Source organism: Acipenser ruthenus, chromosome 5 (genome assembly GCF_902713425.1).
Source record: "Acipenser ruthenus chromosome 5, fAciRut3.2 maternal haplotype, whole genome shotgun sequence".
Taxonomy (NCBI): domain Eukaryota; kingdom Metazoa; phylum Chordata; class Actinopteri; order Acipenseriformes; family Acipenseridae; genus Acipenser; species Acipenser ruthenus.
The window spans coordinates 32,621,573-32,639,371 of NC_081193.1; the positions used below are offsets into that span (position 1 = coordinate 32,621,573).

At 35.9% G+C, this 17,799-nt stretch overlaps 1 protein-coding gene across 15 annotated transcripts in view; it reads right to left on the reverse strand.

Moving 5' to 3' along the window:
* Positions 1-458: 458 nt before the first annotated feature.
* LOC117402914 (receptor-type tyrosine-protein phosphatase kappa-like) overlaps positions 459-17,799 on the reverse strand; it is a 206,625-nt gene continuing 189,284 nt past the window's right edge. For 8 of the 15 annotated variants that reach the window (XM_034004568.3, XM_034004565.3, XM_034004567.3 and 5 more), the window contains 11 exons: positions 17,287-17,384; positions 16,761-16,877; positions 15,965-16,119; positions 15,290-15,425; positions 14,976-15,125; positions 11,495-11,668; positions 4,847-4,978; positions 4,370-4,495; positions 3,885-4,048; positions 2,338-2,473; positions 459-1,588 (listed from right to left, as the gene is read on the reverse strand). In XM_034004568.3, the coding sequence (XP_033860459.3) occupies positions 1,535-1,588; positions 2,338-2,473; positions 3,885-4,048; positions 4,370-4,495; positions 4,847-4,978; positions 11,495-11,668; positions 14,976-15,125; positions 15,290-15,425; positions 15,965-16,119; positions 16,761-16,877; positions 17,287-17,384 (1,442 nt within the window). In that variant the 3' untranslated portion in view covers positions 459-1,534. Of the gene's footprint in view, positions 1,589-2,337; positions 2,474-3,884; positions 4,049-4,369; positions 4,496-4,846; positions 4,979-5,534; positions 5,553-11,494; positions 11,669-14,975; positions 15,126-15,289; positions 15,426-15,964; positions 16,120-16,760; positions 16,878-17,286; positions 17,385-17,799 lie in introns of all 15 variants that reach the window. The other 7 variants (XM_059024017.1, XM_059024008.1, XM_059024012.1 and 4 more) reach the window with 1 other exon arrangement.

Here is a 17,799-nt window from a genome sequence, read left to right on the forward strand (position 1 = left end):
AAGGCACATACAAACAAGGGTTTCAACTCTCTATAAAGTCTATTCATGAAATTAGCATGTAACAAGTTAACAAGTTTTAGATGGCTGTGGATTATACAGAAAACAAATACAATAACTAATGGAAACTACACCTTTTGTTTGTAAATTAAAATGGCGGCAATTATAAATTACTTATGAACTCTTTCAGCACAAAGTATCTTAACGGAAGATAATAAAATAAGTTAAGTCTTATTCATTTTTTAAAAAAAAATAATGCAAATGGGTATACATACGTACATACAGGGTTATTCAGAAGTCATTGGGAAAAATGTGGTGAACACATTTAAATTAATAGAATTTATAATGAAGATATAAGTTATCTTTTGATTGCAATTGGAGTTGACCACCAAAAAACATTCCTAAATGATTTATATAGCTATATTTTACAGAATTTAACATCCTCAATAACAATAAGACAATTGGATTTCAAAATGATATTTTAATTTCAAAGTTTGCTTTGTTACAGCCAAAAGCCAACATTAACTGACATCAAAATAAACATGATTGATTGATTGAGATGTTTAAAGCTTGCTCAACTGTTCAATGTGTTCCCTTAAAATGGTAAAACCCTGCAAGCTGTTGCTAATACTGTGCATATGTGTTCTCTTACTGCTCAAAGTATGAAAACATGTGTGAAAACATTTTAAGAAAAAATATGTAACTTGTTTGATTCTTTTTTTTTTTTAGACCTTTTGAAATCTTATCTGCATGGATACATCTGACAAGCATTTGCACAAAATAAATCACTATAACAAAATGTGTAGAGGCCTAAGAAAATGTATACTACTTCCACTAATACATACAAAAAATAAACTACGTAAAAATGTTAACATTTTAAATTCCAGCAAAGAAAATAAAAAACAAAACAAAGAAAATAAAAAAACAAACAGAAAATGATTGTTTCTTCAGCCTTCAAAAGGAATGCAGTAAACAATAAATACAAACAATTTGCTTGATCCATAGACATATTTACACAAGTCTTTGGCTTATGATTTAGATCCTCTATGAATAAAGAATGTGAACCAGCCATCATTGCACATTACACATGCTACTAAGCCAATGTTACATTGCAGCACTTTCATATAAAGAGTGCACTCATCCAAGACCACATTTCCGATAAACTGATATTGGTTATAAAAAAAGCATTAACATAGAAAACTTTTTTTTTTTTTGCATGCATGCAACACGTTTGCTTTAGTGTTATCCTTTACAATGGCTGCACATAAAAAACATGTAAAACAATAGTAAAGCAAATCTGACCCACCATCGGGTCTTAATCGTGGCACCAAACACTGCTTGATACAAATGTAAACACATTTACAAATGGATTACATCATTATATTTAACATTCCCAGCATATTAAGAAAGATAATGTGATATTTAAAATCAAATGTCTGTCCTGAAGACAGTCTGCTTTAATTTCTTCATCTGTTGCTCTGCTATAAATCTGGAATGTTGCCAAGTTAAAATGCCAGATGTAGTATGTTTGATCCAGTTAAGACGACTCTAAATACTCAAGGGCCAGGTCGTAGCAAAAGCGGTATTGTTCCTACACACACACACAAAAAAAATGCATGAGAGTTAAAATTAATCTTTACCAACATTTTTATTACACATTACAAATGTTACCATGAAAATAAAAGGTATTGTTTCATCTATTATATGCCAAACCAAACACCACAAGAGCTTCAAAAGCAACTTTTTATACAAAATGCTAATCATTCAATTGAAATAAAATTGATGCCTGCTAGGCTGACATGTTGCTAATTAACTACTCATCTTGATTTTAGAAGCACCAAAACATTTGTAACCACAAGCAAGGTGTAAAAGGCGTGGTACTAGGTTAGATCTTTGAGTGTTCTCTTTTAAAGCTCAAGGCTCAAGGAGTATTGCATGTATTTTACACAAACTAAAAAAGACATTTCCAAAAAAAGGTTTAGCTAGAGTCAGTGAAGGCTTAGCTAGAGATAGCAGCATACTGAAACAGGTGGGATTAGATCATTTTACTGCATTGCAGCATATGAAGAGGATGTGGTTAGAGTAATCAGTCTAATGCTATTTTTCTTATCACAAAACAATTAAGAGCTGCGAGTAGCAATGCCATGTTGGTTTTCTTTTCCTGATTTAAAAAAAAAAAAAGATATCTCACCACTAAGTTAATACAAGCAAATAGGAAGCAATGTATAGCACATTTTTGTGGTTAATATACAACCCAATTGCTTACTTTGTAACATGAAATTTAGATTTAGACAACACACTTTTCTAAACAGTTAGAGTTTGCTTATTTTAATAACTTACTGGGCTTTCCACCATGTTAGACTTGCTGTTACGAAGACTTTTCACTGCATGGAAAACATCAACCACATTCTGCCGCTTAATCATTTCACACACAATGCTGATGGCACAGAACATTCCACTGCGTCCTCCTCCATTTCTGCAGACAAAAACAGATGTTAGACTTCAGTGTTATTTTGTCAATTCCATTAATTCTAATGCATTACCACATCTTTATGGATTACTGACGGATTTCAAGTAATTTCAAGTCAGAGAAGCATGCAAACTGGTTTAACTTATCAAAAACAGTGTTTATGTAATAGAAAACATTATTGCCACTAGGGATGTTAATCATAGAATTATCTAGAACAATGTTACTATACATATGAAGTTACAACAGGAAAGATTTTAAAACCAATAACCAATATAAAAAATAGTGCATTATTAAAAAACACCAGTCAAGTTATAATCTACTGATGGATGGGACTGCAGGACAAATGAGCTGAAGAAAATACATAAGAGATAATAAAATAATGTATTACTTCCAGAGTAAACTCTAGACTATGGCAGCAAAGCAGAGTTCTTCACTGTTTTCTAAATCTCCATACAGGTGTGGCTGATAGAGGTAATTGAAGCTGTGCTCATTCACTAGCGTGCAGTTATTTTTATTACATCAAGTGAAGGGAGATTCCCAATTGTAAACATTTTATCCTGGATTCTCCCATGGTTATAGTAGGCTTTATATCCATTATACAAATCTATTTTTCTATTAATAAACCTGCAAAGCCAGCCACTTCTGCAGATGTATCCAGGACAAAAAGTGTTAAATGTAAAAAAAAGTGAATCGTAGAAGAAAAAACAGGTGTACCAATAGTGTGGCACTGAAACGATTAATGTTCAGTGAACACCATGTAATTGAACTTTGAGAGACTCAGGTGTTAAAGCGTATGTGGTCTGTCTCAGTAAAATGGCCAGCAGTTAAAACAATGTGGCAGTGAACAGGGTCATTTTTACTGGACAACACTGAATTACAGCTGTGTGTACCAAACATTAACATTTACTGTATCAACATATTTAGCATAGAGAGTTTAGATAAACCTGCATATATGATATATGACTGAAAGTAGTACAGTTGTGTAACACGTATGACGTCAGTCAAAACAAAGGGTGCCGTAAGATTGAGCAAGTTTCCATAAAACTGAAAACATTTAGCTGCTTGCTGAAATGGTTTATACGGTTTATACTATATTATCAGTTGTAGAAGTAGCAGCACATTTTCAAATTCATAAAAGTTATCCTCACAGTAATGCCTAAATAGTAGTTCAATAGGAAATGAAAATAGCTGTACTATAAGCAATACACAACATATTTTATAACTGACAATAGGCAAATATTAAAACATTAAAACTGCTTTAAAAGCATTTACATTTTTGTTTTTATTTCTTTTCAAAATCCAAGAGCTGGCACAGTACAAGTTAACTATAGTTCAGGAGTCATTTTGCTTTCAATAGCAGAAGTAATAAATGACATCATACAACATTTCAATTTTCACAGGTAACAATATTACTCACAGGCAGTGAATAATTGTTCGTCCTTCTCCTTCTTCACATTCATCTTGCCATTTATCAACCTGAAGAATTAATTTCAGGAAAGATCTCTTGGATGCTGGTACTTCACGGTGAGATGCCCATCCAAGGTACTGAAACTGCCGTACCATCAAGTAACCCTCCTGTGGCTACAAGGAGCAAAGTGAATATTAGTAAAGTAGGTTTGACCATGGACAAACTGAGGCCCACATTCAAAAGCACGACAGTGAGCAAAAGTGAACTCCAGCAGTAGCTATTTTTCTTGCAGTTAACTTGCTGAGTAAAATGATGGATGAGACTGCATTACAAAACATATTAGAGCTCTCAGAACTAATATTTGAATGCCACACAGAAGCAAACACTGCATTTCTCGGTAAAGTTGCCTATATTATAAATACTGATTTGAATATGAAAGGTCTCTATGAACACTAAAGGACTTGAAATTGGTTTATTAGGAGGGCTTTACTTACTCTGGTAAGATTGCATATTCTGAAAAGCCGGCTTATCACGTCACAATCCATGGAACAAGACATACATTCAACTTGGATAGGCCCATATCTGAGGATTCCTTCTTCTGGCCAATACTGCGGACAGCCCTTAACAAAAATAAACAAAGTTAGCATCTTAAAGCAACAATGATATTCTTATTTACCATCCATTACCATGTTAAATGTTAACAAAGGATTTATTTTTCCAAGATCCCATCTATAAATTCAATAATGCATGTTTAAATAGCAGAATCTTTTTTATTATTATTATTATTTTATGTTTTAGAGAAAAAAAGTGGTTTACATCCAGTTGGGATCTAGTAATTCATTAAGGACAAATGGTGTGTAACACAAAAGGTGTTACAGAGGTGCCAGGCAGTCAATATAGTATTTGTGTTATCAACATTGTTTGTAGATATTTTGTTAACATTTACTGTATATCTAAATAATCTTGCCTACCTGCGCAAGGTCTATCTCATTTAGCATCACCAATGAAGTGCAGCCATAGTCATACACCAATCTCCAGAAGTCCTTTACAGTGTTGGGCAAAGGATGTTGTGTGACGATAAAGGCAGCAGGTTGTCTATAGCTCTTAAAGTAGAACAAAACAAAATTTCACTTGTGACTGCTGGGGAGGACAAAAATACATGACCAAAAACAGTACCCAGCTAGGTAATGTGCAAAACAAAACAAAGTAGTCAAATATGCTACAATTAAAACACCAAAAGGTATATTATAAACATTGATGTGGTAAATGAAGTGTCATGCACAAGGAATGCTACACAAAGTATAATGGATTGTTCCCTTACCAGTCAGTTAACGACTGCCAACAGAAGCTTAGCCCCAGGTAAAGCCAAAAGTATTTAAATAATCATTAACATCCTGGTAAAGGACCAACTTATTGCTACAAACCAAACCCTTTTAAATATCGTCAAACCATTTCTGAAGCAAAATATACAGTTTGCCTAGAATTAACTTAAATTTTTGGTAATATATTACAATGTCCAATATTACTTTGAAACTGCTCTACTTGTATGCTTAAATGAAAGGCTTGGTTTTTGTATAGCTTTCATTAGTCAAGCCATGAAACAAATCCAGTTTTAATTTATGTATTAAAATAATTAAAATAAAAAAAACAACAAATTACCTGGTATTCTTCTGATGGCTTGGTTAGAAAAAGTCCAAGAGTTTGTAAAGTTTATGAATCAATGACTTTGCATTACTCAAATTAAAATATGTATACTATAGTACAGTATAATCATATATGCAGCAGTGACACCAATTTACAATGAGCTAGTTTTTTTTATATTTATTATTTTTTTATATTTTTATTTAGAGTGCCCAATTATTTTACCCCCAATTTACAACATCCAATTATTTTCCCCCTCACCACAACAATTCCCCACACAGCTCAGGAGAACTGAAGGTTCAGTGGACATCCTCCGATCCTACAACCAAGCGAGTTTCCTCTTTTAGGCCCAGGAACTCAAGAGCAGATGTCAGCAAGCTACTGGCCTCTGAAGGAAAAAGGCCAGTCCTCCAGTTCTCTGCCTAAGCTCAGTAGGCACTTGACCGGTGGGGTCTGCTGTAGCGCAATGAGGAGAAACTATCCCTACCAATTCTGCCTCCCTGAATTGCCAATGTGACGCTCCCGCTGGAATCCCCAGCAAAGACCGGCTATTTTACTTTATTAATGATTCAATAGAATCAACCAAAATTACACATTTCTCAAATTATAAATTTATTTCCCAAAAAAATGAAGTGTTACAATTATTGGTACCCTTGTTTTCAGTACTTTGTGCACCCTCCCCTTGCAAGGATAACGGCGCTTTTTTTTATGCATCGGGCATAATAGTGCATGAAAGAACTGTACAAAGGCACCTGAACACAGAAGAGTTGTATACACGTAGACCTCGCTGCAAACCACTTTTAAAGTCTTTTTCTATAATGTTTAATGAGATTGGAGAACACATTGGGAGGGATCTTAGACCATTCCTCCATACAGAATCTTTCCAGATCCTTGATATCCTTCAGTCTGCGCTTATGGACTGCCCTCTTCAATTGAAACCACAGGTTTTCAATGGGGTTCAAGTCCGGAGACACAGATGGCCATTGCAAAATGTTGATTTTGTGGTCAATTAACCATTTCTTTGTGGATTTTGATGTGTGCTTGGTGTCATTGTCTTGCTGGAAGATCCACTTGTGGCCAAGTTTCAGCCTCCTGGCAGAGGCAACCTGGTACTGGGTAGAGTTCATGATGCCATTGACCTTAACAAGGGCCCCAGGACCAGTGGAAGCAAAACAGCCCCATAACATCAAAGATCCACCACCATTTTTTAAAGTAGGTATGAGGTTCTTTTCTGCACACGCATCCTTCTTTCAACGCCAAACCCACCGCTGGTGTGCGTGGCCAAAGAGCTCTATTTTCGTCTCATCTGACCATAGCACCCGGTTCCAATCGAAGTGCCAATGCCGTTTAGCAAACTCCAGGCGCTTACGTTTGATGGTTGCTCTCAATAAATGCTTTTTTCTGGCAACTCTTCCAAATAGCTTATTGGCATGGAGGTGGCGTCTAATTGTAGATTTGGAGACTTGGTGACCCAAAGATGCAACCAAGTTCTGTAATTTTCCAACTGTGGCCCTTGGATTTCCCTTTGCCTCCTGAACCATCTGCCTCACTGTGCGTGGGGGCAAGATACACTTGCAACTTTGAACTTCTTAATTTTTGCCCTAATAGTGGGAAGTGGTATATTTAGTTTTTTAGCTATTGTTTTGTACCCATTGCCTGAATTATGAAGGTCAACAACCATTTGTCTCTTCATTTGTGAGTTCTTTGCCTTTCCCCATGGTGATGGTTGACAAATGGATTTCATATGCGTGTTACCTCATTTTTATACCCCAGTGAAACAGGAAGCCATGGAAGGCTACAATACAGTTCTTTATGACTGAGATGAACTTGAAGTAGAATGTTAAAGCAGATTTAATTTAGTTTGATTTTATTTATAAGAATCTTTAGGGGTGCCAATAATTCTGACACCAAAAATGTTATTACTTGTTAATAAAAAACTTTCTCTGAGCAATTGTATTAGAATAAAAGAATATGGTTTTCCCATATGTTTGAGCATAAAATATAGCTCATTACCTGTGTTGTTTATTTTATACAGCTTTTTTGCTTATCAAGGGTTCCAATAATTTCGGAGGTGACTATATATATATATATATATATATATATATATATATATATATATATATATATATATATATATATATATATACACACCACACACACAGCCTTGTAAAAGTATTTAGACCCCTGACCAATTCTCTCATATTACTGAATTACAAATGGTACATTGAAATTTTGTTCTGTTTGATATTTTATTTTAAAACACTGAAACTCAAAATCAATTATTGTAAGGTGACATTGGTTTTATGCTGGGAAATATTTTTAAGAAAAATAAAAAAACTAAAATATCTTGCTTGCATAAGTATTCAACCCCTGTGCTGTGGAAGCTCCCAGTTTACACCGATGAAAGAAATTGCCCTAACGAGGAGACAATTACCTTACCATTGGCCTCCACCTGTGAACCATTAAAGTTGCTGTCACATTTTCTGGATAAAAACCCCACTGTTGAAGGATCATTGGTCAGGCTGTGAATCTGAAGGAAAATGAAGACCAAAGAGCATTCTACAGAAGTTAGAGATAAAGTAATACAAATGCATAGATTAGGGAAAGGGTACAAAATAATATCCAAGTGTTTGGATATCCCAATGAGCACAGCTGGATCTATAAATCAGGAAGTGGAAGCTGCATCACACCACACAGGCACTGCCAAGAAAAGGCCGTCCCTCAAAACTCAGTGCTCAAACAAGAAGGAGACTTGTGAGAGGAGCCACAGAGAGGCCAACAATCACTTTGAAGGAGCTACAGAGTTCAGTGGCTGGGAGTGGAGTAATGGTGCACCAGTCAACCATATCAAGAGCTCTGCATAACACTGGCCTGTATGGGAGGGTGGCAAGAAAGAAGCCATTACTCAAAAAGTACCATCTGAAAGCACGTCTGGTGTTTGCCAGAAAGCATGAGAGTGACCCAGCTGCGATGTGGGAAAAGGTTTTGTGGTCAGATGAGACCAAGATAGAGGTTTTTGGCCAAAACTCAAAGCGCTATGTGTGGCGCAAACCTAACACTGCCCATACCTCAAGACACACCATCCCTACAGTGAAGTATGGTGGTGGCAGTATCATGCTGTGGGGATGCTTCTCATCAGCAGGGACTGGGCATCTTGTTAAAATTGAAGGAAGAATGGATGGAGCAAAATACAGGGAAATACTGCAAGAGAACCCGCTTCAGTCCGCTAAAAAACTGAAGCTTGGGAGGAAATTCACCTTTCAGCAGGACAATGATCCCAAGCACAAGGCCAAAGCAACATTGGAGTGGCTCAAGAACAAAAAGGTGAATGTCCTACAGTGGCCCAGTCAAAGTCCTGATCTCAATCCCACTGAGAATCTGTGGCACTATTTGAAAATTACGGTCCACAAGCATCGTCCAACCAACCTGAACAACCTGGAGCAAATCTGCAAAGAAGAATGGCCCAAAATCACTCTGACACTGTGTGCAAAGCTGGTACATACTTACCCCAAAAGACTTAAAGCTGTTATTGCAGCGAAAGGTGGCTCGCAAGATATTTCAGTTTATTTTTCTTAAAAATATTTCCCAACATAAAACCAATGTCACCTTACAATAATCGATTTTGAGTTTCAGTGTTTTAAAATAAAATATCAAACGAAATTTCAATGTACCATTTGTAAGTCAGTAATATGAGAGAATTGGTCAGGGGTCTGAATACCTTTGCAAGGCACTGTATGTGTATGTGTATATATATATATATATATATATATATATATATATATATATATATATATATATACACACATACATACATACATACACACACACAGTACTGTGCAAAAGTTTTAGGCAGGTGTGAAAAAATGCTGTAACGTAAGAATGCTTTCAAAAATAGACATGTTAATAGATTATATTTATCAATTAACTAAATGCAAAGTGAGTGAACAGAAGAAAAATCTAAATCAAATCCATATTTGGTGTGACCACCCTTTGCCTTCAAAACAGCATCAATTCTTCTAGGTACACTTGCACAAAGTCAGGGATTTTGTAGGCATATAGTCAGGTGTATGATTAAACAATTATACCAAACAGGTGCTAATGATCATCAATTCAATATGTAGGTTGAAACACCATCATTCACTGAAACAGAAACAGCTGTGTATGAGGAATAAAACTGGGTGAGGAACAGCCAAACTCAGCTAACAAGGTGAGGTTGCTGAAGACAGTTTACTGTCAAAAGTCATACATCATGGCAAGACTGAGCACAGCAACAAGACACAAGGTAGTAATACTGCATCAGCAAGGTCTCTCCCAGGCAGAAATTTCAAGGCAGACAGAGGTTTCCAGATGTGCTGTCCAAGCTCTTTTGAAGAAGCACAAAGAAACGGGCAACGTTGAGGACCGTAGACGCAGTGGTCGGCCAAGGAAACTTACTGCAGCAGATGAGAGACACTTCCCTTCCCTTTGCAATCGGAAGATGCCCAGCAGTGCCATCAGCTCAGAATTGGCAGAAAACAGTGGGACCCTGGTACACCCATCTACTGTCCGGAGAAGTCTGCTCAGAAGTGGCCTTCATGGAAGACTTGCGGCCAAAAAGCCATACCTCCGATGTGGAAACAAGGCCAAGCGACTCAACTATGCACGAAAACACAGGAACTGGGGTGCAGAAAAATGGCAGCAGGTGCTCTGGACTGATGAGTCCAAATTTGAAATATTTGGCTGTAGCGGAAGGCAGTTTGTTCGCCGAAGGGCTGGAGAGCGGTGCACGAATGAGTGTCTGCAGGCAACAGTGAAGCATGGTGGAGGTTCCTTGCAAGTTTGGGGCTGCATTTCTGCAAATGAAGTTGGGGATTTGGTCAGAATTAATGGTCTCCTCAATGCTGAGAAGTACAGGCAGATACTTATCCATCATGCAATACCATCAGGGAGGCATCTGATTGGCCCCAAATTTATTCTGCAGCATGACAACGACCCCAAACATACAGCGAAAGTCATTAAGAACTATCTTCAGCATAAAGAAGAACAAGGAGTCCTGGAAGTGATGGTATGGCCCCCACAGAGCCCTGATCTCAACATCATTGAGTCTGTCTGGGATTACATGAAGAGAGAGAGAAGCAACTCAGGCTGCCTAAATCCACAGAAGAACTGTGGTTAGTTTTCCAAGATGTTTGGGCCAACCTACCTGCCGAGTTCCTTCAAAAACTGTGTGCAAGTGTACCTAGAAGAATTGATGCTGTTTTGAAGGCAAAGGGTGGTCACACCAAATATTGATTTGATGTAGATTTTTCTTCTGTTCACTCACTTTGCATTTTGTTAATTGATAAATATAAACTATTAACATGTCTATTTTTGAAAGCATTCTTACTTTACAGCATTTTTTCACACCTGCCTAAAACTTTTGCACAGCACTGTGTGTGTGTGTGTGTGTGTGTGTATATATATATATATATATATATATATATATATATATATATATATATATATATATATATATATAAATATATATATATATATAAATTTCAGCCAATGAGAACAAATAACTCAGACCAAACTTAACATTATAATGAGGCACTGCAAGTAATCATTTTTCTATGAAGTTTTAGCATTCAATCTAACATGCAAAAAAAATATATAATAAAAATCAAAAATCTTGTGAGTAGAAAAAAAGTTAAACGTGACTACAGTATTAAATAAGTAATGTAGAGTACGGTCACTGCTCGAACTCATTAAAATGAGTTTGACTACCCTTTTTTCTAATTTTAAAAGTGGTAAAAAATTCATATAATAACCTTATGAAAAAAAACATACTTATAGTGCAGAAGTCATCAGTAATATACTTAAAACTAAATAAAAATAATAATAAATAAAAAAAATACCTGGATTTGCCTCTAGCTTTCTCAGTTTATCTATGTGATTCCTGGTTATTTATTAGTAATGATTATTTTGCAGTCATATATAATACATGGGCACGCACTTACATCCATAAGGGCAGCACTGATGTAGTTACTACTTTCTCCATCTATAGTGATAAGAAAAGGTAAACATCTGTCTGGAGGCAGCATGTCCATGAAACGGTTCTTCTCATGATTCCTGGGAAGCAGAGCAATGCTGCAGTCCTCTGGCTGGGGTTGTGGAGTGACAGAATTCAGTGTCTGTACAACAGGAAGAAAACAATGTAAAAACTAAAGTTGCTATAATATTGTAGTATAATATTTACAATATATTATAGTCTATGTAGGGATGCACTGAATCCAGGATTCGGTTTCGGATTCGGCCCGAATACCTACTTTTTGACCAAGGTTCGGATTCGGCCGAATACCTCGGGTAATCCAAATCCTATATCCGCCCAGACGCACAACACAATGTTTATGGAGTTAAGTTATGTAGTAAACCTGTAATATATAGTAATGGCAAACTGTTGTAGACTTTTGTGCTTTGTTTGTCAAACGTGTTCTAGAGATAAAACAGAGAAAAAAATAAATAAAAATCGGTGCATAGAAATATATATATTTGTTGTAACTTTACAACTATCAGATGTGCAAGACATTATTGAACAATATGCTTTAGTAAATAACATTTTACGTTACTGTAATGTGCCAATACAAGTTGAACCATTTGGGAACTGCTGTGTTTTATTAAAAACATTTTTTAAACAGTTTTGTAGCCCATTTGATAGGTGTTACACACACATTTAAATCAATGTCGGTTTTATTTCGTAGGGAGATTCAGGTCACTCATCACTGTAATTTTTTCCTGATAGCTGTCAGATATGGTTGTCAACAGGCTCCAGAATCTCGGGACACTAAGGCAGGTCAGGTTTTTTTTTAACTCACCTCTCTAAACTGTAATGTATTCGACAAGTGAGTGTGAATTGCTTGAGCAGTTTAGTAAATGTATTTAAGCATTTAATTGTGGTGGCGAATTTATCCTGAGAGCCTCATAACAACGATTAATCGTATTGCTTACATTTTTTTTATACAGTAAACAATATCTATCAAAATAGACCAACACCATTATTATAGATAACTTTGTACTCTCCTGCACTCTTTCATTAAACCTTGTGACTGCAGGTAAAGTTTCTATTTGTTTAATATTTCTTGCTTCACACAGTCCCGCCCACTCAGAGACTCAGAAAGCCAATCAGCTGCCGTATAGGTCTGATTGATGGAAACGACGCTCGCAGGCATGTGTGTGCTTTTGGTAACAACCAAGTAAAACAATTCAATTAATTTAGCAACAGTTCTCACAATTCTCACTCACTTTACTGAATACATTATAGTTTAGAGAGGCGAGTTACAAAACCTGACCTGCCTTAAAGTGTCCCGAGATTCTGGAGCCTGTTGGCAACCCTACTCTCGGATCAGGTGACACAGGCTGAAATGTCATTAAAGAAAATAGTGGGTTATGGCAAAGATGCAGCTGTCCTTTTTTGTAAAGGTAAACAGTTCTGTATTTTGACGTTTCTATTGTGGGGAGAGAGGGCTAGCGGCAAATTGTGTAAGTTTCAAATTGAAATCTTATTCAGGGATATATTTCCATTTGGTAATAAAAAATACTATGAACTAAAGGGCTCAAAACAATAGATTGTGCACATCCTTTGTTAGTAGCTACCAGTCTGTTTTTCATTCAACAGTTTCCTTCAGTTTTTCTTGACAGTTTTTGTAGATTTGGTATTCGGACAAATTTTTTTGAGATGGATTCGGTATTTTGGCCAAATCTCAAACTTGAATTTGGTGCATCCCTAATTCTATGTAATACAAATATTAATTATTAGAAACTAAAAGATGCAATGCATCATATTTTACATTTTTTTCAAGGATTGGTAGATTCATATATAAAGTCAATAAGAATGGTGAAAGAATTGTGAAACTGGATTATCTAATATGTAAGCAATAAGGCACGACAGGGTGTGTGATATCCTCTAATATCACCACGCCACGGGTGCGTTGCAATCACAAGGCCAAGCTGAGTGGCTTCAACTGCCCAGGGCTTATATAAGACACCCTGAAGTGCCTTATTCAGCTAATAAAATGGGTTAACTTACTAAATTGAAAAAAATAACGTATTAAAATATTCTTCTGCCTAAAACTAATAAAAAATAGTTCCATAAAAAAAGCGATTTATAGATGTTGAATTGAACATTGCCATTGATTCATTATACCTCTTGTAATTCTTGGTTTGTTCATTACATTTTAAAGTAAAATATTACTGGCCATTTTCATCATGACACAGCACAAATGAGTCTGCCTTTAAATCACGCAGAACCTTCCTCACAAAACCTGCAACAGTATCAGGTGAGTGTGCTGTTTTTAATTTTTTTGTAATCGTCCTTTGTAAGGAGGTATCCATAATAGATTTGTGCTACCACTTTACAATAGCAAGATAGATGTTATTTGCATTATGGAATACCCGTACTTCTCAAACTGTCCTTGCTGGGATTACTGGGCCATGATAAGAAACAATTTAAAACAATGCAGGGCACAGCAGAAGAGATGATACCATCGTACCTGTACAACTTTATGTGGCGAGGAATTGTTGAGATGCATTTATAAATATTCAGCATCAGATCAGATAGCTGCGTAGGGGGTGGGACCGGTGGCAGCAGGAGATGCAACCAACCAGAGGAGAACAACATACATAGACCAGAGGCAGCGGCAACAAAACCTCCATTTAACCACCAAAGTCTCGTTTAAGAGCGAACCAAAACTCTTTTAAAAAGCTGAAAGCTTAAGATATATATATATATATATTAAAGTATTTTCAAAATGGGATAGGGAAACTCTGTAGTTCAGGGAGAGGAGCAGAGATCGATCAGTGTGGAGTAGTGGTTAGGGCTCTGGACTCTTGACCGGAGGGTCGTGGGTTCAATCCCAGGTGGGGGACACTGCTGCTGTACCCTTGAGCAAGGTACTTTACTTAGATTGCTCCAGTAAAAACCCAACTGTATAAATGGGTAATTGTATGTAAAAATAATGTGTAAAAAAATAATGTAATTGTATGTAAAAATAATGTGATATCTTGTAACAATTGTAAGTCGCCCTGGATAAGGGCGTCTCCTAAGAAATAATAATAATAATAATAATAATAATAATAATAATAATAATAATAATAACGAGTTTTGAATTGATTTGAATACTTTTTTTTTCACTACTTTAAAATCAGTCATTGGTGTCTGATTCAGACTCATTTAATATCTCGTGAGCATTTACATAAATCTCGTCAGTCATGTTTATTGCGATAAATTCCAATATGTCTGCCATTTTTTTGTTTTCAAAATTCTGATGGTGTATGGATATCTACAGTGATTTGCCCCTTGAAAAGAAGTGCCAACCCATGGTGATATGCTGTAATATACCCATTTTATAACCGAATATAAAGAGAATAACCAACGTTGTGTTTGTGTGTTTGAAGCACACAACTAGAGCAACATAACTGAGTGTGTGTCAAAAATATGCTTACCTGGAATTCATCTTTGAGGTGAGAAGAGTTGCTTTGCGAGTCTATTCTGATCATATCATAGTAGGTAGCTTTGAATTCACAAGCAGGTATTGTCGTCTCTCCACACAAGCACGCTTCCAGAATTGCATCATGAATAAAAATGTACTGTTCCTGTGGAAAGTAAAAACAAAAAGATTAATTTTTCAAAAGTACAATTTTATTTGGAAAATAACCTTGGTAATGGTGTTTAGACTGCCATCACAATGGTCGACATTAAACATGTGTAAAATAAAATAATAATTAAAAAAATACATATGAAAAAAATAAAGCAATACCTCTGTCTGAACCATATTAATTCGTCGGGAACGCAGGGCTTTCACACAGTTGTAAATATCCACAACTCCCTCTCTTTCCGCCATGTCCAGCATGATGTCTATTACAATGTAGCAGCCAGTTCTTCCAGCTCCAGCACTAGAACAATCAAGATCAGAAACTCATAGAAAGACGCACTGTGGTTGAGCTTGCAAAAACACGTGTGTGTGTAAACAAACAAACAAACAAATAAATAAATAAAAACATAAAACTAGCAGTAAAGGGTAGTTTAGTTAAACATTGCTCAAACAAAAGCGGTTTGCTTCCCCATCCACATAACCACCTCCTGCATACATTTTTTTTTTTTGAGCGAACAAACATTTTTCTGAAAAAAACAAGGAACACATTATTGAGCTCTGCACAATTGGCTTACTTCAAATGTCAAAACGAAACACTAAGAAAAATAACTCCATATAGCTGACCAGTTAACTGGTCCCGGTCTTGGTTGATTATATATATATATATATACCCTTATATAAAATAGGGACTCGCCAATATCTCAGAGTGTTAATTTGCATCATCTTGAAAACAAAAAGTTTATATGATTCATGAGTTTTTACAGTGGTAGGTGCGATGGTGGGATGTTTTTATAGATGATAGTTGTATTTATTAATGCTGTTACATCATACATTGCTTACCTGCAATGAACAACAATGGGACCTGCGCTGGGTGGGTTTGACATTTTGACACGTCGTATGAATGACAGCAGGCCAGTTGCATGGTAAGGTACACCATGGTCAGGCCAGCCAGTGAAATTAAACTGCTTCACTTCACGCATTTCATTGAAGCCTCTCTACAAAGACATAGAAAAATATGTAGAAAATAATTCAGATACAAATATCTCACAGAATCAATCCGTTAGCTGGCAAGAACATAGTAACTAACAAATTATAGTTCTGAGAAATGGGAATTTTAAAGTTAGCATAATAAATAAAATAAAAATACAATTAAAAAAACAAAACATTGGATGTACTTTTTTTAATTTTTAAGTTATATTCTTGAGCTCAGCAAGCCAATTGTAATGTACTGTATCTAGTCAAATGAGGAACTGTTTACTCAGTGTACTTTTCAAAAGTTAACAGAAGCCATACAAATCACATTTCCATAACCAGTTCAAAAGATGCCAGTCCGACACAATTAAATTGAGTATTCTGCTTTATGTGCAAATCTTTTGAAGCCTTTTACTAATGTAAAACATTCAATTGAAATTGTCGTGTTAGCTGTATGGTCCACACTTGGGGGGGGAGAGATATGTCAATACCTTTTATTGAAGTTCAAAACACAAAAAAATGAATTAGATTGTTCTCTGTGTGTATGTTTCACCTCATCATGCTGTGTTTTTTTGTATAAAATGGAGCAACATCGTTGTTTGTTCTAATTGATAAGAGAAAGTTATTTTCTCAGAAAAAACGTAATAAATGTGCTACTGCCTACCCTTTCTAATGTGAATGTTCGGACAACATATTCTGCAAGTGGCTCAACTTCCAGGAATGTCACTTTGAAGTCTCCATAAACATCCGCATCATCTGGCCAGTACTTGTAGCATTTTACCTAAATGAAAAACAGCCAGTTATATTATTTTACAAGCGATATTAGATCAATTGCAATATGTCTGCATATTTCTCCATAATGATACACATGTGTATTTTCCACTAAAATACTGAAACTACTTTATTATTAACTTTGACTTCCAACTTTGTATGTCCCTGAACAAACCAAAGAGAAAAATGCTGAACAAAATGAAACCAAAAAACTTACTTTCTACATGAGGTGTAAACAAAAAACATGACTATTTGGAGTTTTGTAATCAATAAATATCATTCTCGATTGCCTATATACTGTACAGTATATTTAGAAAATGCACAAAAACAGACACTTAAGAGTACATTCCTTCAAAACCAACCATAAATGAATGAATAAATAAATAAAATTAAAAACATAAATATATATACACACTCACACGTCCAACTTCAACCAGATTAGTAACCATCACAACACATGCAGATTGCTCCTGCCAGATCATCCTCCAAAAATCATACACCGTTTCGTGAACTGGACCTAAAGAAGCGGAGAACATGGCACAAGATGATTTTCCAGAGATGCATATCATTCTGAATGGCCATGGATTAGTCAAAGGGCTTTAATTGTTTCATAGTTTAACCGCTATTGGTGTAGGGCACTTATCTGTTTTATCTGTTCAAAACGTGGAACTTTATTTTTATTAATCCACTGCATGTTTCTATAATGCTGTCATGTGTGGCTTTTAAGAACTTGAAATCCAAGAGGAGGCCATTCAGCCCATCTAAGTTCGTCCAGTTCTAGTAGCCGATTGATCTCAGAACTTTATCAAGTTGGGTCTTACAGGAACCAAGTGTTTCTGCCTCAACAATATTAGGTAGTCCATTCCACAACCTCACCACTCTGTGCAAAGAAGTGTCTCTCTCCACTTAATTTCTAACTGTCCTCCGATCCT